General features: G+C 37.3%; 1 protein-coding gene across 2 annotated transcripts in view; it reads left to right on the top strand.

Annotated features, from left to right (window-relative positions):
* Positions 1 to 711: 711 nt before the first annotated feature.
* The window catches only part of LOC5565997 (probable nuclear hormone receptor HR3), a 499362-nt gene continuing 473390 nt past the window's right edge, over positions 712 to 26683 (top strand). The window contains exons 1-2 of one of the 2 annotated variants that reach the window (XM_021846407.1): positions 712 to 1454; positions 12451 to 13875. In XM_021846407.1, coding sequence (XP_021702099.1) covers positions 13680 to 13875 — 196 coding nt within the window. In that variant the 5' untranslated portion in view covers positions 712 to 1454; positions 12451 to 13679. Of the gene's footprint in view, positions 1455 to 12444; positions 13876 to 26683 lie in introns of both variants that reach the window. The other variant, XM_021846406.1, reaches the window with a different exon arrangement.

Here is a 26683-nt window from a genome sequence, read left to right as displayed (position 1 = left end):
TGCCAAATGACCTACCACCGTTTTTAAGGTTTAAGGCACTTTGACTATTCTGACTGCATACTTTAATAGACTTCCAATGATCAACCAAAGTAAATTTGTTACATATCTCTCGTAGTTTACAATATTTATCAAATCTAATCAAATTGAAATGGGCTTAAATTGTTTTCCACCTAAATACATTATAATCTATTTTTCTAAGTTATGTACTTGGTCCTTTCTTACTTAACGCCGACTAAGTGGTAGGTCAAATTGTGCAGAAAATTTTCGAGCTGATACATTCAGCAAACTACTAAGTTTCAAAAAACGTAAAAGCCAAACGGTCAGCTGAAAAATTCATTTGTACAATTCATATGCATCCCTATTTATAAACATCACAGATACAAAAGCTCCCGATGTACTTCACTATCACATTTTCACACCAAAAGCAGCATCCTACTGTAGCACATCTCCGGAAAAGTGCATATCGTCCCGAGATGCCTCCGTCACAAACACACGCAAAACCCGTCATACTCCCAGAGCGTGCAGTTATCCTTCTTCCATCGGGGACAACCACCCGCACTTGACGGCTCGTCCTTCATACGAATCTAGCAGAGCGCCAAGACGTACGTTCACGTGCGCATACAAACACGGAGCACACCACCGCACGGCAGGACCAAACCCTCCCCCGCAGCAAACTGACAACCTGTCCTTAGCCAACAACTGACGAACTGGCGGACTGTCAGACGACAACAGACACAGTCGGAACAGTGGTTAGTCGGAAAAGCGCAAAAACGGGTGAAAAAAGAGTCTTCGTCTATTCCCTACGAAATGCCAAACAAAACCAGCCGAATTTGCGGTGGCGGTGAAAAAATGGCGTGCCAATGGAAGACGAATTCCGGTGGACTGTAAGAAGATTTGCACAGAATTGCGGATGTTGTGTAAAGAAGTGCATTTGATGTTTTTCGTGTTCTTTTGAAAGCCAATCGATTTCCGGAAGCTGAAACCGGAGACGGGTTGGAATTTTTTTTCTGTGAAGGAATTCTTCGTTGAGCAATAATCGGGCAACAACGACTGAAAGCGCACAAAAGTCTGATTTTCTTGTCGTCGTGAGTGGGCGTTTCGGTGTTTCGGTGTTTTTATTGGTGAAGATCTTGGTGAATAGATTTTTCGGTGGAATAGTGCTGATAGAACTGCATTTTGGTGTTGTTGTAGGAAAATGTAATCTCAAAACATAAACATTGCACAAAAAGAGCATTCAGCTGGGACGTGAACCAGGGTTGAAGAGCTAAAACAGAGGTTTGAGTCTTCGGAAAGGGCTGCTGAAGTGAAAAAGATAAACAAAGTGAGATTCGTTTTTCCGGGGGGTAGTAGAGTGGGGTGGGAGGCCATCTTGGCTGATTCGACGCAATCAATGCATCTCATAATGGTGGTCGTGCGGGATGACATCCTGGCAGCATCACGGTGTTTATGAAACGGTAATTAACGAAAACAAATACCAAATCGATACCCACCATTCGAAGGATATGGTATTTAAAAATCTTCTCCGTAAGATTGAAAATATTTCTAAAGATAAATGTATGTAATCCCGATTTGAAGATTTTTAGCCTTTTTTGCTTCAAATATAATCTATTCAAAAGATCCATATAAAAATCTCTCTCTTGAAGTTTTTTCACAAAATGCTTGATGAAATTCAACCTAGAACTCTTGCGATATCTTTGAGAACTCCAGAAACATGTTTAATGATTCCTCTAGAAACACCCTGGATAATTCTTACGGAATTGCTAAGATCATCAAAAAGTTCCTACAGGAATTATCTAACAAGTATTTCTAGAATTTAAGCAGAAATATCATTAAGAACATCTACATCTTGGTAGGGATTGCCCTAGAAGTTCCTTCAGATATTTTCTAAGCATTCTTTCTAAAATTCTAAAAAAATATCTGCAGGGATCCTTCTAGTAATTCGCTATAGGTGGTCCTTATACTTGGATAGGTGTAGTGTTGCGCATCTTGCTGAGCAGAGCAGTGTATGGTCTTTTGATTTCATTGCATGCTCCTGTGGAGCGAGCGACGGAATCAAGATCAATCGTATTTGATTGGCTTTGTGTGAGTAAGAAAAAATATTCGTGTTCAGTAGATGGTGGATTACCAACTGGTGAGCTCGTTCCATGTTTATGATAAGACATTTTCATCGAGGGAATGTTAAGTCTATGTAATTATCGAACAAACTGTGAATGGTTCGTTACTAGATGTGTCGACATTAGCCCTTATTCATGTTTCATGTAATTTTAATTTTATGAACCTTTAATTTTTCGTCATTACTAAAATTAAACTTGGAAAAGTTCAACATTTCAAGTGTCGACGTACATTTTTAGCCAATAGATAGCTATATCTTTTCACCTCAAGACAAAATGCAAAAATAGTTTTAAGTAAAAGTCGTATTTTTCATCCTTACCCGTGGATCGCATCACCGACCAAAGGTGACTCCCAGATGTTTTTCCTTCCTCACCAATAAACATCATTCCCGTAGTGATTGTGGAGATGCAGAGGTATTCTCTGTCTCAAGAAGTAACAATCATTACACCCTAACATTCCTTTCTCATCCCAACTGACTATAAGGACTTGAACAGCGCCAATAGTATGAAAGCTGCTAAACTGAACACTTCGAGAATATGCGGAAAATCTCATCCCTTATTCGTTTGGATCGAAGTGCAATTCTCGCCAGTTTGGATCAATCTCGGAGTAGCAACCATTAACATGTACAGTCAGTATGCTATGCTATGCTTAAGTAGTCCATAGATACTATCCTAGAAATTGCTTCCGGAATGTTTTCTGAGCTTCTTTCATGAAGTTTACAGGAATACCTCAGATTATAATAAAGAATTTAAATCGAATTTTCCTCAAATGTTTTTCCAGTCATTACTTATAGCAACCAGTTATCTCCAGGCGTTGCAAAAAATCATACATCACAGTATAGTATTTAATAGAAATAACTCTTGACAATTATTTGAGATTTCACCGGTGCATTATCAAGATTACAATTTAGGAATTCTTCCTCAAGTACTCTCAGAGGTTTCTTCGAAAGTATCTCAAAAGCTCTTACTGAGATGTCGAAAATTTTTATGAGTTCTCTTGTAATCGCGGCCAGTGGTTCCCAACGTTTTTAATGATGAGATCCTCCTTTAAAGTTAAACAAACATCTCACGGACCCCTTCTTCTTCTTCTTCTTTCTGGCGTTACGTCCCAACTGGGACAAAGCCTGCTTCTCAGATTAGTGTTCTTATGAGCACTTGCACAGTTATTAACTGAGAGCTTTCTTTTACCGATTGACCATTTTTGCATGTGTATATCGTGTGACAAGTATGAAGATACTCTATGCCCTGGGAATCGAGAAAATTTCCTTCACGAAAAGATCCTCGACCAGTGAGATTCGAACCCACGACCCTCAGCATGGCTACGGCTATCTGGGCCCCTAAAAAATGATATTTCCAAAATGTATGTTTATTTAGGCCTTCCAAATATATTATTAATCTAAACATATTCTTAGTTGGCCACCTAAAAGCTCCGTTTGTAATCAATCACATATAAGCCAAAAGGTAACAAAAAAACACAGGTATTTGAGAAGCCAGCAATTTGTCAATAATATTCTTTGGAGTAAAGTTTACATTCGAACAGATTTTGCTAATTGTTTGATTAGAAACAGTTGAGAATTTCGATTTTTTTTTCAATTACCTATCGTCAATTTTCGTGAATTCCGCCTGGAAGCTGATGTAATTTGTCAAGGATAAAATCGAAATCAAGCCAGAAATGTTTATAGACTCACACTCAACTTCCTATTAATAGCTCTTCCGCTAGGAAAAATCCTTAGAGTTTTGCCTCAAGAATCTCACACATGAGATTTTCATGTAAAATTACGCAATTATGCGAGATAACGACTCTTATTTACAATAGCTTCGTAGACCCCCTGAGAAGTCATCACGGCTCCCTATGGGTCCGTGGGCCATCGGTTGGGATGAGTTCTGATCTAGGAATCCAACCAGATATTCAATAAGTATTTTTTCAAAGCATGTTTGAAGAATCATTTCAGAAATTTTCTCAGAACTTCATCCAATGCTTCCTTGAGGTTAACCTTTTTTGAACATGAACACCCAAAGAAAAAAGAATGCAGAAATATTATTGGCAAAAATCTCAGACATGGTGTAGCGGTGTTAAAAAACCAAATTCCCTGAATATTTCTTTTTTGTTTATTCAAAATGGGTAATTTAATTTGATTTGATTAAATTTTAAATTATTTATTTGATTTATGCTTGAAGGATTTCCTAGAAGAGCTTTTGATAAAAAATATTGCTGCCATTTCAGACCAATAACTAAAATTTATGTAATGTATCTCTGTCGAACTTTCGGTGAACTGAGAAAATGTTTTAGATACCTGGATTAGTTTTTGTGTTTATTCTGGAACAATATCATTAAGTTTACTCGGAAGGATCTCTGGAAGAAGCTCGAAAATAATTTTTCGTTTCGGTTCAACCTTAACCTATTTTGAGCATTGGGGTTATTTTTGGCCAATCGGCACTATGAATGAGCTGTAACTTTGTAAAGCAAAAAGAAATAGAAATCTGAAATGTTCTGACTTTTCCTAACTGTCAGCATTTTGGTGTTTCAGTAACCTCTAGGAGTGATGCTAAAAAAAGTGACATATAATGCATTAGGGTCAAAAATGACCCATGACTTTCAATTGCTTTCCATTTTTAAACCAATTTTCGTTCTATTAGCTTTAAATGAAATATATGAAACTGGCGAATGAAAGCCTGGACCACGGTGCTCCCCTGACCGTTATTACCAGAAAAAAAATCTCCATCAAATCTGTGCTCACCAGTCGTTTTCTATAGTTAAGTTGCATGTCTGGGCAAAATTTTAAAAAAATCTTGGGGCCCGTTTTGAAGTTACGCCCTTTTAATTGTATAAGTCTACTAATTGAAAGGAAATCTGAGATATTTTGACGGATTTTCATTGGCTCTGATTATCAGAAGAAATATACTGTCAAAATTTGCTTCAAAGTTGGTTTGTTTAGTTATTTGTAACCTCTCGGTGGAGATTTGAATGAGAAAATAGACGGAATTTGGAGTTACGCCCTTCTGAGGTGTAACCATTGAAAACACTAATTTTAAATAGATCAATTGAGCATTATAATACCGTTGATCATGTTCAAATGTTTTCAATGACGCATTGCACTTACATGCCACAAAAGTCTTTCACTATCAACTGGTTTTTCATCGGCTCAAGTGCTCTAAGGCATTACGGAGTCAATTTCATCATGTAACCAAATTTGTTCCTGTAGCACAAAATTCTGGCTAGGTTGGTGAACCCATGTACTCACGATTCAGATTATTTTACTTGTTATAGATTGGTACCTGTTGTATAACACAGCGAAGTATACGTCAAAGAGTACTCTACGAATTGAGTTTTCGGCTATGGGTAGCAGTGTATAGAATAAAATAAAATTAACGACATATAAAGCAGCGATACAAAATGGAAGAAAATAATGCAATGTTTAGAACATACGTTTTTATTTTGTTTAGTGAAATTCAGAATCGTAGCATTTACAAAGCTTATTTTAAAATGTTTATCAGTTTGAAAAACTTTGTGTAGCTCTCAAAGTATGTTTTTTTATCGTTTGTGTTTCGCGATCGAAAAAAAAGTTTATATATAAATCTTCAATTTGTGTATGATTCAAACCATATTATGATAGGTAGACTAGTAGGTAATCAACAGGACCACAAGACAATTTACGATTTTCGGTTACCAAAACTGGAATTCACGTAGAATCCATGAACAACTATGTTTTATCATATTTACGGTATCTTTTTAAAATTATACCCCTTAACTTTGAGTTTCATTACCTTGAACACCTGAAGACCATCACCACGAGTTCCAGTTCCTAGAATGGAATTACTTCAAATTACATTATCACGGGACAATGTCATTTAAGTTCATGATAAATTCAGGATAATAGCATTCAGCGCAACAGTACGATCAGTGTGATGACGCTCGGGTTAATGAAATTCGTGTTTAAGGTTTAGAATCTAGAAGACATTTAACATTGAGCTGTGCAAGTGTTATGTTTTAAAAACCAATGAAACCAAATAATAATGCATGTTTCATACTTCTCTTAAGCGTATTTCAAGTACTTAGGCTTTCCTTCACGAGTTAGCTTACGCATAAGTTAATTGATCTATACAATTATTTAACTGTGATATTTATCCAAGGCTCTTATGTACTTGTGTAATCGAATAGAACGGGAGACCCAAAGGAAGAATAGTACATTTGCACAAAATCTACACGGAAAAAATCGGTTGCCGGATTCATGAACAAAAAGTCATGAATTCATAAAATTTAATGTTTCATGATATCATGACTAAAAGTCATGAAATCGTGAGTATTATGCAAGAATTTGTATGCTCGGGGCGTTTGATTTCATGACCGAAATTGCCACTTTTCGTATCAAAAATAGGAATCATAAACGACAGATGACTAAATCCATGTTTCCATGAATTTTATTCATGGTTCCAGCATACATGCTTCATGATTTGAGGATTCCAGCTGGCATTTTTCTTCGCTTTAAATTGAAAACGTAACGTACAGCCGGCGTAACGTACAGCCGGCGATGTTTTGGGTAAATTGCTGATGAATCAATGGAAGATTATCTGGGTTTACTGACGAAGGGATCTTTGGAAGATTGCTTGGGTAAACTGCCCAAAGAATCCCTGAAGGCATTTTAGGACGAACACCTGGAAAAATTCCAGGATCCCTGGATGAATCACCGTGAAGATTTTGTGGTGGGTCTCTGAAGAAATTCCTGCAGAGATATTTCTGAAGAACTTTCTGGATAATCGTTGTCTCCACATTTCTGGAAAAATCTCCGGAGAACTATCTGGAGGAATCCATGGAAGGATTTTCCTAGAGGAATCTAAGTGAAGATATTCCTATTTCTAATCGCCGGTTTCATATCTCTCATATAAAGCTAAAAGAACGAAAATTGGATAAAAAAAATAGATTTTTAAAGAGCGTTTCAAAGTCACAGGCCATTTTTGATCCCTAATGCATAATGTATAACTTTTTCTTAACGCATTAGGAAGGTTAAGATACCTCAAGATACCTCTCAAAGACCTTAGAACATACGTTCAGTAAGAATTTCCAAATAAATTACACAATAAGAGATCAGTGGAGTTATCTCTTGAAGAATATTTATGGTAGAGTTGCAGATACATTGCTCGGACTAATGCCTTGAAAACCATGTTGATAACATGACCACAATGTAGATAATCTTGAATTGATTCTAGAAAATGACTTCAATACTATTTTTAAATGTATTCTAATGCTCTGAGTAGAATCTCCTTAGAGGAACTGAAAATGAGATCGGAGTTTCTTGTACCTTTTAATTCCGCCCTAAATGTTTATCTTTGACAGATACGCGTATTTTGATTACCAGTGGTTACGAGTAACTGACACTGAAGAAGCCTGTAAGTGGTAGTCGAAATATATGTTTTTGTCAAAGATAAGCATTTAGGGCGGAAATCAAAGGCACAAGGTACTCCAATCTACTTTTTAACATTGGTACTGCTATTCCCGAAACTGTTTTTACAGGAATCACTGCCATTAATGGATTCTATAAGACTTCTCGGAGGGTACTCCTATTAATTTCTCCGGATATACCTCGTGACATAACGTAATTCATAATTTTATGTATTTGAACATGATTTTCTCCAGGAATTTGATAGAAATAAATTATGTCCTAAATCTCTTCAGAATTTTGTTCAGAGTCTTAGGAATTTCTCCAACATTTCCATATATGGATGTTGTCCTTAAAACAATTAATCAAGAATTTTTGAAGGTTGTCTCCAGAAACTACTTCAGATATCTGTAAATCTTATTCCAGAAATTTCTCCAGCAAGTTCCCAGATCTCGGAGAAGGTATTCATTTATTGTCTATGGAATTATTTTGAATAACCGGAGTTTTCCCTAAGCTTACCTCAAGAAATTACTCCAGAGATTTTTCAAGATAATAAATTTCGGGAACTTCAATGAATTTCCCCAAGAACACATCCAGGGATTAGCGAAGTGGTTAGAGCAAAGCAATGCCATGCTGAAGGTGTATGGGTTCGATTCCCGGTCGGTCCAGAATATTTTCGTAATGGAATTTTCCTTAACTTCCCTGGGCATATAGTATCATTACACCTACACTATATACGAATGCGAAAATGGCAACTTTGGCAAAGAAAGCTCTCAGTTAATAACTGTGTAAGTGCTCACAAGAACACTAAGCTGAGTAGCCGGCTCTGTCCCAGTGGGAACGTTAATGCAAAGAAGAAGATGACCACAATGTAAATAAATCTAGTATTGATTTCAACATTGGCATTGCTCTCCCTGAAACAATATCTCGAGTACCGTTAGTGGATTCAACCGGACTTCCCAGAGGATACTTCTAAGAATTTCTCTGGAGATTCCTCGTGACATTTCGCCAGATATAAGTATATGTACTTTTACATGATTTTCTCCAGAAATTTGGTCAGGAATGAATCTTTTATGAATTTTTTTAGGAATTTCTCCAACATTTTCGTTTATGTATGCTTTTCTTAAAAAAAAAAACAAATCAAGGATGCTTATTCCTGAAATTTCTCCAGCAAGTTCTTAAATCTCCAAGAAGGTCTATCCCCTAAAAAAAATTACACCAGAGGGTTCTTGAATTTCTCTAGGCAATGAATTAAGAGAACTTCAATGAACTTTTCCAAGAATTCATCGAAGGATTCTCTAAAAGTTCTTTCAAGATTTGCAATCACTTTTTTTTTTAAATTATCCTTTTGCTCTCAATGGTGAGTCTTCCTTAATTTTTCTTTCTTTTTACTCACAAGAATCCCATGAACTGAGGAATTTAATTGCAAATTCCCCATGATTTTGTTTTCTAATTATTAAAAAAAATCAGAAATGCATAAAACTTCGAAAGGCCTTGAGTAGTATCTGGTGAAATGGAATAATACCTTTAAGAATTTCCGAAGGAAATTTTGAGAGAAACTTTAAGAAAGTTTTCGCAACAATATCAGCGAAAACTAGTGGAGATGTCAGATGATTTTCTGGCGGAAAATCAGGTAATCTATTATTTGTTTGAAGCATACTCTAAAAACCCTGGGAATTTCTAAACTAATCACTGGTAAAGTTGCTGGAGAGATTCCCAGATATACCTGAACATATCGTGATTCCAGTGTGTTTTCATATTATGAAAATACACCATGATTTGGACTCACGATACCATGAGTCAGATTTTCGTAACGCAACATAAGTTTTATGTTTTTGTAGTTGATTGCTCGAAATCATGCATCGAATAATAGAAATTCATGACATCCATTTCTACTCTGTTTATAGTTCCACCAGTCAAAACGATAAAGTGAAGAAAAAACAAAATATGCTCCCCCTCCATCTCAGGAATACAACGCACAGTTCATGGCTTCACAATTCGAATTTCGGGGAAATGAGTCTGGTCAACACTGCATAGCTCATGATTTTATTTGCAAATAACAGTCTGCTTTTCTACGAAATACTGGTAATTAGCGACTTTTCTGAAAATTATAACGCTGCTCAAGGATATCACTGGAGTAATTCCCAAGCAACGATACACCAATTCTAGATTTACCATAAAAAAGATAATAAATTGGAAAATGTTAGTTTTATTATAATATCAGAACCATGACACAAAAGCAGTTCAGCTATTTATTTCAAAATTGATAAATTTTGTTAAACAAATCAAAAGTTATTTTTAAGTCAGATGGAGCTGTAGCTCATTATGAAAAAAAAAAAATGTCAGCTTATGTAATTTCAAGAAAATCCATGGATTGGAAGCAGAGTGGCACTTTTTTGCCACATCCCACGGCAAAGGCCCCTGTGATGACACACTCAAGCGAATGGCAAAAAGAGCAAGTCTTGCAAAATACTATGGAAACACAGTCGCAACTCCGCGAGAACTATTCGACTGGGCAGTGAAACAAACTGATACATGTATCACCAAATTAAATTTCTGTTATATATCTTATGAACAATATGTTAAAATGTCAGAGGAATTGGTGGAATTTTTTGATAAGGTTAAAACTGTCCCTGGTACCCAAAAATATCATTGTTTTATGCCTATTAGTAATACACAAATTGCAGCCGAACGGTATTCCAATTCAGAGGATGAACCAAAAATATTCAATTTATTCAGTAAAGCCTACTACGTTTTTGGATATATAGCAATAATAAAAATAAAAACAAACCACGGCTTTTTTAATAAGCATAATATTGAACCTTTCCAGACACCTGTTAAAATTGGCTTTGACCAAATAAGAAATAAAATATTATTGTGATATCTTTCCAATCATAAAAAAAACCCATCGGATTGTTAGACGGAGTTGATTTTCTCATAAGCGGTTTGGTGCGAGATCAATTGAATTTAATTTAAAAAAAAACTGTATAATTCCGTTTTATTTCTTTTAACTACTCCCAATAAAACACATATGATCTTTTGTGCCTATTTAGAGCGAAATATAAATAAAATAAAAATATCATTTTGGACTTAAAAAAATCGATGTTAGAAAAACTTTTTTCTCTAAAATATGCCCATAGCAATATGTATGGACGACTTTTAGTAAGTTAAATTACGAAACTTTTTGCTTAAGGATGATCAAAATCTGAAGTGGCCGTTTTTTTTAAATCGACTTTAAAGTTTTGAATAATTTTTTTTCAGTGTAGAAAATGTTTTTTATTTTTTCATTTTTTTTTTTCTAAAACGTCAGAAAATTTCACGACAGTCCCCCATACAACACTTTTTTTGTAGATCTTACCGTTTTTGAGTTATACGGGTTTATAAAACAAGTAAAAAAAACTTTGATCCTTTCCAAATGTTAGTCTAGATCGATTTTGAAAAAAAAAACAAAATAAGCAAAGTACACGGAGAAATATTTTTACCTAATTTTTGAGTTTACTTTACCCAAAATTAAGTATATCGATTATAGTTTCAACCCAAAATCTCTCGGTTTTCTCTTTATCCCACACGAATGTTGTCAAAAATAGAGAGAGCTGCATCTACCCAATGGGGGTACTTTGGCCCAATAAGCCAAATTTGGGTAAATGCAACTTTTCTTATGTTTGGGTCAAAAGAACTCAATTTTGCGTTAAATCAACCCAAAATTGAGTATATTTTTCTAATGGAATTAAAGCCAAACTACCTAGTGGGGACCTTGGAAATTTAGGAAAAATTGAGTTATTGGGCTCAACTACGGAATTGCGTTGAAACAACCCAAAATTGAGTTGAATTCCGTCTCCGTGTATCTTAGTTTCACATACTTTTGACATCCAGAATGTTTCATTGAATTCTGAAGGGGTGCTGCCAATCGCGTGTCGAGTTGGCGTGAAATCCGTCAGCTACAATATCGGCATAGGAATTTCGTTGGGTAAATCCATTCGAATTAATATTTAAAATTATTGTTTTCGTGAACATATAGATGCATTGAAAGGGTATGTACGACATTGAATTTTCATTGTTTGCAACGAGAGATAATCTTTCAAACTTTTTTGTTGTTCGGATAATATACGAGCACCCTGTTATTAGAGACTTTAATGAATAAGTCTTCAAAAAGAGACCTGCTATCTAGTTTTCTCGTTAAGGACATATAGGAAGGAATCCCTGTCATGGCAGTGAAGATGGCTTCCTCAAATATACAAACACATTTCTGGAAGTCCAAATTATTTCTCAAAATATTTCACTTACATACACTAAGTCCATTCCCAAATTGCTAAAGAGACATCAGAACACTATTACCTTACAATTTCCATAGTTTTAACACTAGTAGCTGGTGGAAATTTCATGAACCGTGCTAATTTTCAACACGGACGTTTAACTTTGCTACAAATGTTTACACATATCAGCCTGCGAACGAAGAACACTTTTCACCGAATTTTACCACTTTCGCTAAACGTAGAACTTACAACACAATTTACTTTCACTACTTGTTCATTAAAGAACAATTACTGGTTGATTTCTGATGATAACAAGTTAAAATTTCACCAAACCGTGCTAAAAACAATCACTTGACCACAGCATTTCGCTTTTTTTATTTTTCTAATTTTACGCCGGCTGCTCGCTTGCAGGGCTGTCCGTACGTTGATGGTTACGTACGACATCAAGCAATCTTATTTAGTCGAAGGGGAAGAGACTCAAATTGAAGTGGCGATTACTGGCAACAACGTCTTATCAATTATAATTTCACTATTACCAACAAATAGAAGAATATTTTTTGTGAACCACTACTTTTATACAGTTATTAGTGGATTCAAAGGAGTTTCGCCTTAAAATATTTATGAATTTATGGAGAAGACGTTCAAATACCATATCTACCGAATGGTGGGTGTCAAATTCGTTGACACTATTTTCATTAATAACAGTTTCAGACCCACCGTGCCATAGAATCGATTACGAAAGCATCCTGCATGGAGCGATGGTGTATTAGTGTAACGTGCGTCTAACGGCAGTGCACATCATGGATGAAGGCAGTATTGGTGCGTCAGTGACAATGTAATATACACATGCCAAACAGCTGCTCCCTCACTGTGTGCGACGGTATCGATTTTTCCCGAGGGGTGTGAAGGCAGAAAATCTTCCCGGCTTGGCGGGTGGCGGCGAGTAGTGAGGACACCGGTCGGTAAGGAGGACACGATCGGCAACTGCATTTTCCCATCATTACATTATTCGGTCATTCGGCTGGCCAGCCGAAACAGAGCAGAGGCCTCCTCCTCGACAGTAACTACCACACTTATGGTTAGCGCGAACACACCTCCCAGCAGCTGCGGGACTATCGCTTTCCTTTTGGATTTAGTGTATCGCGGAAAACTGGCAAACTGTGTGAAGGAAAATCTCACTTCCGGAAGTGAATTTTGTTGATGGACGCTAAGATTTTTTGGAAATAATTTCAAAATACGACCCCTAAGACTGATTTTACTAGTGACGAGACTACGATTAGTGCTACATTCTCTAGTGAGTTAAGAAATTCGTGTTACAGAATAGTTACCAATCCGCTGTGCACTTTTCGTTCGAATCGTTTTGTTGGTGCAAGTTTTTAATAATGATAGAGAAATAGTTAAGCTAGAGTGTAATATCTACCAAATAGCCCCATTACTGATACCGTTACCAATAAAGAAGATTGTGTTCATAGAGTTAGTCAAAAGCGATTCTTGGCGAAGAGGAATTCAGTAATTTACTAGTACAAATTTGTTCACCATTCTGTGGTCCAGTTGAGTTCCCATTCTCTACCAACAAGATTTTCGAAACTTCTTCGCACCTAAAAGTTAGAGAAAGTTTGCTACGCACAACAATCGACATAATCCATTGCACAAGTCAACCATTGAAAATCCAGAAACCATTCAAACAACGCTCCAAAGTGGCGTCACCGAGTGCAATATTGTCTTTGGACAGTCCATTGACATCCACCATCACGACGTCGTCGTCTTCGTTGTCTTCGTCTTCGACGTCGGTCGCGGTGGCAGCTTTATCGTCAGACACGACGTCGACTGCAGTTGCAACGTCACAAGTGACGACACAGCCCCAACCAGTAGCAGCAGCAATACGCAATCAGCCAAACACGTCATCGGCAGTAGCAGCTATTCCGGAGCAGCAAAAGCAAATGATTATCATTACGACCCATAACCATCATCATCATCATCAGCAACGACAACCGCAACAGCAGCAACAACAGCAACCATCACCAGAACAGGGTCAATCGACACAGATTATTAATATTCAGCAATCAACTGGTGGGCATCAGCACCAGATTGTGTATCCATCGCCGAGGGATATCAGCTCCAGTGGAGTCATGACAGGTGAGTGCGATGGGGTAAAACTTGGAATCAATATGGATGTTGTTTGCTTCGTGAAATCCAATTCCAATGAGAAGCATTTTGAAAATGTTACTCGGAATGAATTTAACTTAAATTCATAAATACAATCGTGCAATAGTGCAAGTGCTGTTAAATGTCAAAAAATTTAAAAATTCCAAATGCTTGTAGCACCTTCCTAGGCGAAATATCGCATCAGCAAACGGGGAGGATGGTATTAACAATATTCAATTGTCAAAGTCACGTGATATTCATGACATTTAACAGCTCTGAGTGCAGTAATTAAGATTAAATTTCAAATTTCTTTTCAAGTTCAAATTGCATTGTTGCAATTGTTGCATATTTTCGAAACTTCCTCCACTAACGAAACGTCAAAGGAATTTATTTCGTAATTAGAAATAACAAAATCGATACTTCAGAACGTCCCGAATCTCTTTCGGGACGAAGTAACATAGTTGTGTGGACATAGTCATTTTTTTGAACCGCAGTGCTGTCCCGCATTCTTGCAACATGACCTGCCCATCGTATCCTTCCAGCTTTGGTCACCTTCTTGATACTGGGTTCGCCGTAGAGTTGGGCGAGCTCGTGGTTCATCCTTCGGACGTTCGAAGACTCCAAGTGCTTGCAAATCCTTCTCGAGCATCGTCCACGTTTCATGCCCGTAGAGGGCTACAGCAATCTTTTTTAACCGCAGCTTCATTTGGAGACCATAGTAGGCACGACTTCTACTGATGATGAACCTTCGTATTTTACCACAAATGTTATTATCAGCCGTCAGCAAGGATCCAAGGTAGACGAACTCGTCGACCAACTCGAACGTATCCCCGTCTATCACCTAGGCAAGCCCTGTCGCGCTCGGCCCCACCAGCTAGCATGTACTTTGTCTTGGTCGCATTCACCACCAGTCCAACTTTTGCTGCATCGCGTTTCAGGCGGGTGTACAGGTCTGCCACCTTTTCAAATGTTCGGCCGACGATGTCCATATCATCCGCGAAGCAAACAAATTGACTGGATCTCGTAAAAATCGTACCCCGGCTCTCCGCATAACACCTTGTAGCGCAATATTGAACAACAGGCACGAAAATCCATCACCATGTCGTAGTCCCCGGTAGGATCCAAACGAACTAGAGTGTTCGCCTGAAACCTTCAAAAAATTTTGCACACCTTCCATCGTCGCTCTTATCAGTCTCGTGAGCTTCCCGGGAAAGCTGTTCTCGTCCATGATTTTCCATAGCTCTACGCGGTCGATACTGATACACTGTCGTATGCTGCCTTGAAATCGATGAAAAAAGTGATGCTTTGGGACCTGATATTCACGACATTTTTGGAGGATTTGCCGTACAGTAAAGATCTGGTTCGTTGTCGAGTGGTCATCGATAAAACCTGCTTGATAACATCCCATGAACTCGTTTTCTATTGGTGATAGACGACAAAAGACATTCTAAGATAGTACTTTGTTGGCAGCGTTTAGCATAATGATTGCAGGATAATTTTCACAATTAAGTTTGTCGCCCTTTTTGTAGATGGGGCTCCGGTAGTTTCATCTCCCAGATTATGACTATCAGGCCTATCTTGATGAAGCTTGTGGTTCTGGAGCTGTTGAATGGTATCCTTAGCTTCCCCCATCATGGAAGCGTCGTAGAGACCAACCCACTGTCCGCTGTGCTGACTTAGCCATCACCTTCCCTGTCCTGACCTTCTATGTCTGTGGTCTCTGCGCCATTCATGTGTTTTTCGTAGTGCTGCTTCCATCTTTCGATTATCTTGCGTCCGTCCGTCAAGATGGTCCCATCCTTATCCCTGCACATTTTAGCTTGTAGCTTGAAGCTTTTGTGAGATGCGTTGAGCTTTAGCAAAGCCCGCTTGACTAGAAAACCGTAATGATTGAACCCTTGATAAAGGTCCCAAATGGACCAAACATCGGGAAAAATAAAAACAAGAGTTTCATATTCCCAAAGGAATGCTTAGCCAACATTGTTTCAATAACATAACCTCTGTCGCATTGCAGCCCGCACTACAATCTTCTCCTCCAAAACATCCTGGTATCCTGTATAAGGAAACCTTTAGGTTGTTACTCTGTTCACAATTTTCACCAAACCCTACTCAAACCCGACTTTTTGTAAGCCCGAACCCGACCCGTACCCGTTAATTTTGTAACTTTTAAACCCGACCCGAACTCGAACCCGAAAAGTTTCAAATTTTCAAACCCGAACTCGAACCCGAAAAGTTTCAAATTTTCAAACCCGAACCCGACCCGAACCCGTCGGGTTCGGGTTCGGGTCGGATTTCGGGTTTGAAAACCCGAGACCCGACCATCTCTACTAGATTGGACCGATGACGGATAGGTTTTTAAGGGACGAATGACCTTCGGGTTAAAGTCCCTCACAAATAACAACAACAACAGGATAGGTTCTGGCGACGCTTATGTCAGAGAAGTGCCATCCATCTATCAAAACGATTTACGATTCTGTCTGCTTATGTGATCTCCTGGTGTACCGATACGATAGGTTGTGCTGGAATTAGTTCTGAGAGGTGGTGAAATCTATCAGTCTTAAGTCGTTCTCGTCGGTCTGAACTCCTCCTCCTGGCCAACCTGAGCGTTTAGACCTCCTATGATGATCTTAGCGTTGTGGCTTGGACAGCGGTCATACTTGCGTTCAAGCTGTACGTGAAGTAGCTCTACCCCATTTGGCATGACGCCCTTTGGCAAAATGCCATTTGGCATAACGGCTATTTGGCATACTTTTTTATTTTATGTTTCTCCTTTGTTCCAATATTCTATTTAAGCCACTCGATTTTTTTTCTGAAATTAAAGATCAACTGTATAAAATAATAAAAAAAAATCAGAAGTTTACTATGTCTTTAAATAAGTTAATAATTTTTATTATTATAATAACATATAACTGTTACAGGTCACTTTATACTAAAATTCTTTAATATATCGCTCAGCCTTTGTAGCTGGAAAATGATTTTCTCGTAGTCTGCCGTTCTACGCATAATCGTCCCATGTTCCAAAATATGCAATCGAGAAAAACGCGTTCAAAGATTTTCATACATTTAGGCCTCGTATTGACCAGGTGTGTGGTAAATTAAATTAAAATCTTTACAACAGTATAACGAATAGCGTGTTCATTAGAGTCAAGAGTTTTTATTATTGGAATAAAGTAAATTTAGCTACGAAATTCAAAGTGGGACTGTTATGCCTAGAAATACGGGGTTTTTGGTGAATTTCTACGCATAACAGTCCCACTGATATTAGTGACCAATTATGTGCTAAGCGTAATGCTGTAGATGACCGTCCTTACGTATAGATTGTACCGAGTGTAGCGGACGTATATCCTCAAGACTATCTTAAGGCACCTAATGACGGCTCAAGTGACATGTGCCAAAAGGAGCCACGTGTAGGGAAGTGAAGAAATACGATTTTATAGTTTGGGATGGAAAGCATAGTTTTCTGTATATGTGATAATGAGACAATGTATGAGTTAGTGAAAGAAAGAGTGGATGAGTAAGTTAGAGAGTTTATAAGATGTTATAAATTATTATATCGACTCTTCCAGCTGCAGGCTTGACAGAAACTCATCTGCGAATTCAAGGTTATTTTGCGGAGTAAATATTTAACTCAAAATTCACGATACAAATCTTCACACGATTTGACATTTCTTTGGACTTGGTTTACAAAATCATGATTTTTGATACATCGCAAATAAAGCTTCAGAACCATCAACATATTTGCCACCAATTACCCAGAATAACCCAGTATGTGGCCAGGTCACCCAAAACCTCTTGAACTATTCTTCTTTTGACATGACTTTGACTTCTTCTTGACTTCATCAAGTTTGATGTGTCGCAAGATAGGTCTCAGAATCGCCAATATAATAACCACCTCTTCTGGAGAACAGGGTACCCTAAACAACCTGGCATGTTATCAAGTTATCCAAGAACCTTTGAATTACCCTTATTTAGCTTTGATTTGGGAATTTATGTAGTTTGATGTTGCCAGCTAGGTATCAGAACCGATGGTTTAGAGGCCATTTCCCCCAGGGAACCGGGAATTCGGAACAATCCGACATGTGGTCAAGTTAGTCAAATACATTTGAACCACCTTTAGACATGATTTGCAAATTCATGAAAATTGATATGTCGCAAGCCAGGTTTCAGATTCTTCAATTAAATATGGCCACTTCCACCAATGAACCGGTATTCGGAACAACCCAGCATGAGGCCAAGTCATCCAAAAACATTCGAACTATTTTTATTTAGACTTGGTTCGCTAAATCATGAAGTTGATTTGTTGCAAGCCATGGACTCGTAAATAAAAAATAAAACAGGTTGTGTTCCACATGGGATGTAAAGCCAACGTAAGAAGGTGTTCAAAACGATTTTCCCAAACACCAGCTAATTCAAAACTGCCAACTGACTATTTTGTTCGAGATCAGCGCAGCGAATTGTATAGTGTGACAGTTATGCGTAGAAATACAGTAGTGGGACAGTTATGCGTAGAAATTCAACAATGGGACAAATGGACTTGGCTTACTTTTCATTGAGTTTCCGAACAAAGTAAATTTTTGGTGTGTGTTTTCTAAAACTATATGTAAAAATAAATTGTTTAATAACAAAAAGTCAAAATGCACAAAAAGTAACATGGGACAATTATGCGTATAACGGCAATAGTTCCATCGAAATATTCGTGTGTATTGTGTGTCACATAATTTGTTTTTTCTATCTTTATTAACGAGATTTTTAGCCCTGGGCTAGTTCATCTCGGGACCAACGGCTTTACTTCTCTTCCGAAGGAAGTCGTCACTGAAATTTTTTTGTGACTATTTCGGGGATGGGATTCGATCCCAGGTCCTCGGCGTGAGAGGCGTGTGTTCTAACCACTACACCAGGTCCGTCCCCATGTTTGTGTGTGTCACACAATATGTAAAATAATTTCTTGGAATCCCAGGGGTATCGAAATATTCAGATAAAAAAATCAAGTCTTTCTCATACTATGCTTCAATGCTGGTCCGTTCAATCTAATAATAAACAACAACCATGTAGGTGGACAACGTAGGCCGTTAACGAAGAGAAAAGATGTGATTTGTAATCTTCGTTTGTTATTGAACGTTGGTGATATAATCACATATTTTATGTATTGTGGCCACTTGTACGATGGGATATATACATCTTGAGCAGTAATTAATGGATCATCTAAGAACACGTTGTTTCGGTTCAGAATGCTAAAAGGATTAGAGTAAAGTGGGGCAAAAGTTCGATTGGGGTATCTTTTTAAGATTTCTAGCTCAATACAAAACAAATCTTATAAATGTTATGGTGGTTCGAATGCTATTCAAGTAAGGAACTTTCACTCTAAATATCATAAAAATCGATTGAGATTTGGAATAGTTATGGCTATTGGTTTGTTTTTTCCAACGTGAATATTGTAATTTTTGGTCAAACTTTCGTTGCATGGAACCAATTGAAGATAAAATCTTTTTCAATATTTTATGTAAGGGCATTTCTGGGCCTATCATAAGGTTCCTTTGAGGTGTATTACTTTTTGCATAAATGTTTGAAAACAATTTTTGGCCCATAGTGGGGCAAAAGTTTGATTCAGCGGGGCAAAAGTTCGACGCATGTTTTATCACGGAAAAAAATACAAATTGCCTAAAATCCACATATTATCTTCAAATTTAGTTAAATTTGTCTGATCGTGTGGAAACTGTCACCAAAATTTTACATTTCCACTTAGTTTTGCGAAAAACTGCTTTTATTGAGTATCGTCGTTGGGGGTGACAATGGGTCAAAAAGGGGTATGTGCGATTTATTTTTTGAATAACTATCGCAATTTAACTCCAATAAACTTCAAATTTGGTGTGTATGTACTTTGATGGTACATTAACAACTGTTCAAAAAATTAAAGACAAATATTTATTCACAGCGGCACCACAAGTGAATGAAAAATGACCCAATCTCACCCCATAGAGGGGGTGACATTGGGTCACTGTAAGTAAAATAACTTGTTTTTGAGAATATGATTTCAAAACCATTCACAACTGAAAAGTATTGATACAATACGATGCAAACAAGACAAAAAGATATCTAAGATGTTTCACAAGTATGATAAACCCACTTAAAAGAAATATTATACAGAAAATTGAAGGGCTATGAGAAAAAATATGTAAACCCAACATTTATCGTCAAGATTACATAAATTTTCTTGGTTTTTCCCTCAAATTGTCTTCAAAGGCTCATCCCCATTGCTATAAAGCCCATTCAGTTTCCCCAAAGGTGTACTGAAACAGGGATTATTTTAAACCTTCGCAAATAGTTAAATTTCGGTGCGACATTCCACGATCAATAAATTTCAGGCAGAAGTTGACGTCATAATCCCAGTATTTCAGCGATCCAACTCATTCGTACTTCCTTGAGATGTTTCTATTATATGAAAACACTGATAAATAATCTAATTTAGAAAAAAACACCCTTTTGATAAAAATTTACGATGTTGCTGCGCACGAAACACAGTTGCTGGTTTGAGAAGTTGTCAAAATGCGTTATATTGATATTCAATGCACGGAATACTCAAGTAGACTTTTTTGATGTTTCAGAGATGCTGTATATAGAAAGAATAAACACATCTTAATGAAAAAAGAAAACACCCGGCACCGTAGAATGTCAAAAAAAGTGGACTTGGAATTTCATTTACTATCGTTCTTGCTTGACTCAATCTCACCCCCATTTTCAATGTTTTAGACATCGAAAAAAATGATTTTTTTGTGGGAAAATCAAACAGATTCCGGAAAATACCTGTGATGTGTAATGAAAAGACTTTCAACATTCTACTAATACAACGATAGAGGCTAGAGTACATGCTTGATACTTTGTACAGGAGAAATTTAATGCTGTAAATTTTATCTAGTTTCAACATGCAAGTTTATTGATGTTTATTATTATCTGAAATATTTCACAAAACATATTTTTCCGTTTTGACACAATCTCACCCCCTAGACCCATTGTCACCCCCATCGACGGTATATTATTAACCCGGTTTTGAGCAATTTTTTGAAGAAAATTTAGTGTTGGTATGGTATTTGTTTTGTTTTAATTGCTATTGTTTTCCTGGAAACTTTGATTATATCACTAAGGTCGAGCTTTTGCCCCACTTTACTCTATTCATTTTGATTTTTTTTTCGCTTGAACTGGGACAATTTGAATTTTTTTAAACAATTTGTTCCAATGTAATGCTAGAAGCACAAATTCTCATCAGCACTATTTTTCGAGATACTGGATAGCTCATGTTGGAAGTGAGAGTTTTAAACCATAAACCAAAAGAGACTATTGTTCTCTGAGTGCCAGAGCCCGAGCAGAAGAAAATAACTAATGAATACCAAATTGAGGTATTCCATATCAGATAATTTCCAATACTTACAACCTGAATGAGGTATGAATGAGCCCTGCATAAGAGGTAAAATACCTCAAATAATACCTTCTGCATATTCTACAAATACCAAGCTGATAATTAGATAAGGTATTGTAATACCTAAATAATACTTGATGGATTTTCATATAAAAGTGAAATTTTTCAATACTAGATCAATACCTCCGGCAGTCCTCAATAGCTGTCGGATACCAAAATGTAGTATTTTTAATTGTTTTAAGCATTTGTTCAAATACGATTATAATACCAAAATGAGGTATTGATAACTGAACAATACCTAACTGTGGTATGATACCAAAATATGGTATGCATAAGTTATTGGCGAGTTATTCTTGTTTTTAATTATGAATCGTGGTTTACGGCTAACCAGCCGAGTGGAAGTTTAACAACTACCGAAAAGCTAAACATTACATATAATTTGCAATTGGATTAGATGGACAAATTGATGTGAAGATTTGCGAAAAAGTTACACGTCTTCTCAGTGAGAATCGAACTCACGACTCCCCGATCTCTAGTTGGGGCGCGTTACCACTACGCCATGAGAGGACTCATAAACGCAGAAGTTAACCTGAACTCGATTTCAGCTCAATAATCACGTGGTCCTTTTTCGCAAAGTGCACCTCTTTCGGAAGAATTAGATGCCCATCCAAACACAACGCTTTCTATATATATATCCAATGCCTAGCCCGAGAGCGCATTGTTTTTTAGGTATAGGAATAGCACACTACACTAGCCAGCAACTGCGCTGGCTGAGGTATCTATTGTGTGGGCTTCCAATGGGTCGCGACGTTCTCAAACGACCGGTTACGGAACATGAGTCCGTTGCTCGATAAATACTTGTTTTTAATTATGACCGCGGGATGACTCTGTAGTTACACAGCCCTCGATGATTTTATTATCGATGGGGCGATACAGCCAGGCTTGATAGAAACTCCTCTGCGATGTAAAGAGGAGGCGATTCTGCCGTTTTTTCTGAGGAGACAAAATTGAACTCAAAATTTTCAACACAGATCCTCAAGCAATTCGAGTGAGAGTGAAAAAAATGCGAGGATTTTTTTCAATTTCGTCAGCTATTTACAATCGAAGGTAGCACTGCAACCTCACACGAATCAGAGTTCCCCTTGATGTACGTTTTGATGATAAATAAATCAGTAGCAGTTCTTTCAAAGTTGATAGAAGTTGCTGATGGAATCGATCTAGATCTGAATCCCTATGTCATTTTAAGAGACTTCTAGAGAGGTCCCATTAATGCATTTGCCGCTGAACTTCCAGATGCCAGGCAGACCGGATGCTTTTTCCATCTGAGCAAGAACTGGTGGAAATATATTCAGCATAACAACTTGATGGTAGCTTTCAGTCAAATGGCAATTTATTTGAAACCTTCGCAAACATCGGATTTTTGACACACGTTGAAGAAACCTATGTGCTCGACAGAACCCGACGTACTTATCCAGATTCGAACCATTATTTCCACATCTTTGGTCAGTATACATGAATGTGAAAGAGCGAATTTCGCGATCTACGAACCAGATCAAGGCATATCACGGTCGTTGGAATCGTCTGGTGGGTCGCAGTTCGAGTGTGATTGGAAAGAGCAAAGAGCTGAGAATGGAGGAGAAATACATTAGCAGCCAAATCGGAGCACAGCAGTCAGGAACCACCGAAAAGATCAGATTACTGATGCAAAACTTGCGAAAATTGTGTTCAATCTTAAGAACTACCTTGCTTATTTCATCCAAGCAGTTGCTGCGTATAATCTTCATAACTTTTCATTGCTGAACTAATAAGCTTCCAATAAAGCGAATACAATGAATTTGTTTCAATTTTCAGCAATTGATTCGAGAAAAGATCAGCTTATATTTGTTAGACCGCAAAATTTGTAAACGCTAATCAATGGGTTACATACATGGCCTGATACGCTCCTTGCCACATAGTTTAACACATACGCTAGTGTCTATAGACATATATGCATATATGCACGAAAAATCGCTAAAAGCTAACGCGAAAAATATTTGTATGGTGAAATGCATCCAACGAATTATCTATATAAATAAAAATGGAATGGTGTTTGTATGTCACGAAATGGCTGGAGAACGGATTATCGGATTTCAAACATTCTTCCGTAGTTATGTTCCTGAAGTGCTCCGACGTGTTTGTGTGTATAAAATGCTTAGGATATTCACCATGATAGTCGAAACAGTGAGAGTGGACGGGATTGTCATTTTGTATGAGACGTGCCATGACGTTTTTTAACAGCCTACTTGATGGCAAGACGAAGTTTGCCGGGACCACTAGTTTCTCATAAATGGGAACTATGTTTGAAAAAAAATATATATAATTGGTTCCGGTTGTACGTGATGATAATGACTGTCACGCCTACCAAACATTTTTTTTTTCGATTAATGCTTTCATTTACGAGAAATTGAAAGTTAGATGCCTTTCCCCATGCTAAATAAAACGAGAAAACTTCTGCTGATCAACTATGGACAAGAGCAACGCAGGTAATGCATTATCGTCTAAAAATAAAACAAAACCTCGTTTTTGAAAATTTTCCTTCTTAAAAAATTACCTGTTTTAGTAAAGAATGATAAAATATATAAACAAAAAACAGATGAAATAAAAAATACCGTTTCGACTCATATTCCGAACACTTAAGGCCAACAGTGACTTCAAATGTTTCTAATAGTCATGGATTAGCTAATATATGTGAAAATTTTGATTCCTTTGCAAAGTCTGACTGTTAGGTGCTGGGAGTGTCAAGAAAATGTTTATTTAAGATGACGATGCATCGAAGCCAAACCTCAAATTTTCAAGAGCACAAATCTAGAGAACTAAACAGTCATTCGAGCTGAAAACTTAATCGATTGGTCACCACCAGCGTGTGACCAATCGATAAGGTTTTCAGCTCAAACCGCTGTCTGGTTCTCTAGATTTGTGCTCTTGAAAATTTGAGGTTTGGCTTCGATGCATCGTCACCTTAAACTTGTTGAGTATTATTTTAACGTTAAAGTAGGGAACAACATTTTGATTCAAATGCCAAACACTGTGTTTATTCTGTTTCATATTCCGAACACCTTGATTCAAATTTCGAACAACACGAATAAATTGTACCGTTTTGTCTCAAATTCCGAACAGACCCATATTCCGAACACTGGGTTTTTGTATGGCGATTAGGTTGAAATGTTTCGCTGAAATGTGTCATATGTTCCATACTTTTACGTAAAAACAATACTCAACAAGTTAAAATAAACAATTTTATCGACACACCCAACAGCTAACAGTTAGGCTTTGTGAAGAAATCAAAATTTTCACAAATATGTGCAAATTAATGCCTTTCAGATGCATTTGAAGTCACTGTTGGCCTTAAGTGTTCAAAATATGAGTCAAAACGGTATTCAAATAAATAATTCCGCAAACAAAATCATCTCAGCTAATAATAAATCTTCGAGCTGTTTAGTAGAATACCTATAAGTAGATGAAAAAACCGAATTTAGTACTATACCATTTAATTCCACTAGAGTTTGTATCCTTTGACAGATACGCGTATTTCGACCTCAACTGGAAGGCCGTCTTCAGTGTCGTGTACTAGACTCAAGTTGAGAAATAAAAATCTTTTAATACTAATACTAATACTTAATACTTAATACTAACCCAAGCAGCACAGTTTGTTTCAACTCAAGAATAAAATTATCTCTTGCCACTAATTCCAGTTCTCAATGGTTGAAAATATGACTTACAATTGCACTGAATAGCAACGCAAAAAGCGCAAGAGGCGGAGTCTGTTTGCAACATATTTAAGTTATATCGAAATCGCTTATTTGTTGCAAAATACTTGAGAGAATAAAAATGAAAAGAAAAATATTAACGGGTATCAAACTTCCAACCTCAAGATCACCAATCTTCTCCTCTACTCACTACTTCACCAGCTCTTCGAACAATTGCTTCGCCAATGCACTATAAAAGCGACCACATGGCCCATTAATCAAAGCTTGTTGCTTATAACTTTACTGCACCCTTCGGAATACAAGTTCATTACTGTCGAAATTACACCACGCCTGAAATAATATAATCTTTTCACAAAACCTTCCGCGCAACGCATGAGCAACACCATTTAAACAAACAAACTGTTGCTAGACCATGTTTTCGTGTTAGATGGTACGTAAGGTGCAACTCAATCATATTGCAACTCAATTGAAACAAACAAACTTCTAGCTGTCATACACGTAGTTTAGTGTAACTTTCTCGCAACTGGGAGGAATCTTCTTGAGTTGTGGGTATGGGAACGAAAATTGAATGCAAGTTGCGGATACTCTTAATGAAAGTAATTTGAAACATAACATCAAAACCGGCATTTTGGGAGAAGTTTCAAGAGTTTGTTTGGAAAGTTGCTGAAAACATCTTGATAAAATTGACTTCATTGCTATTTGCAGGGGACATTTGCAGCAAATCTTGTCGTTTCAAAAATGTTGAACGTCAAACAAGGAGTGAAATGCATGTTCATTGGAACGACGATGAAACTTTATGAACCTTGATGTTGATATGCAACCGAACTAGAACCAGAGAAGTTACAGATGCTCTCATTGATACGCGATTGAAACCATTTTTGAAAAGCATCTCTTTGGAAGATGTTTCGCGTGCTACTTGGGAATACGGAGGACAGTCTGCATGATTAAATTCTTGCGTATAGGTATAGCGTCAACAGACATGTGTTGTTTCTTTATATTGACCACTCAGAATCTGTGCGACGTCTGCAAATCTTGAAAGCGCGTTTTTTATCCTTTCCCAGTGCATGAAAAATTACAAGCAATTATCGTAAAGCTTCTGAAACAGTATTCCACATCAATTTTTCTCTCCAGTTTACCAACCTCAAAACTAAAAGTCACGCCATAAGGATATCGAATTACCCCCCACGACACGGATCTTTCGAGTGCTGCAGTCTCTTTTTCGGTCTCCAAATTTGGTCCCTGCCGGTGGTAAAAATATTTTCCACATTTTAGTGATTCTATAAAAGGTAAACGTAAAAATGAGCCATAATAAACCAGCATCGGAGAGATACAAACATTACAGTTAAACGATTCCTGGACGAAACTGGTTTCGAGCTGGCCGCGAGGTTCGTCGTCTGAAGGCATTGCAATCTCCGATCCTCCGATCTTCACTCGCAACAAAAGATCCGGCTGTTAACGTGTCACACTTCAATCCTTTTAATGCCCGTTTCTTCCATCTACGGATCCGATGAAATATAGTCCTTTCCAAAGTGATACATACTTTCCTGCTAAGAAGACAATGATTAAGTTCTTTCCCTTCTGGATGCGTCTATCCGGCGCAACTTCCCTTTCCCCGTGATTGATGTCTGATGGGGCAATTTTT

The sequence above is a fragment of the Aedes aegypti genome, chromosome 2, assembly GCF_002204515.2.
Source record: "Aedes aegypti strain LVP_AGWG chromosome 2, AaegL5.0 Primary Assembly, whole genome shotgun sequence".
NCBI lineage: Eukaryota > Metazoa > Arthropoda > Insecta > Diptera > Culicidae > Aedes > Aedes aegypti.
Note: the sequence above shows the minus strand (reverse complement) of the source record. Positions and strands in the feature narration are given on the sequence as shown.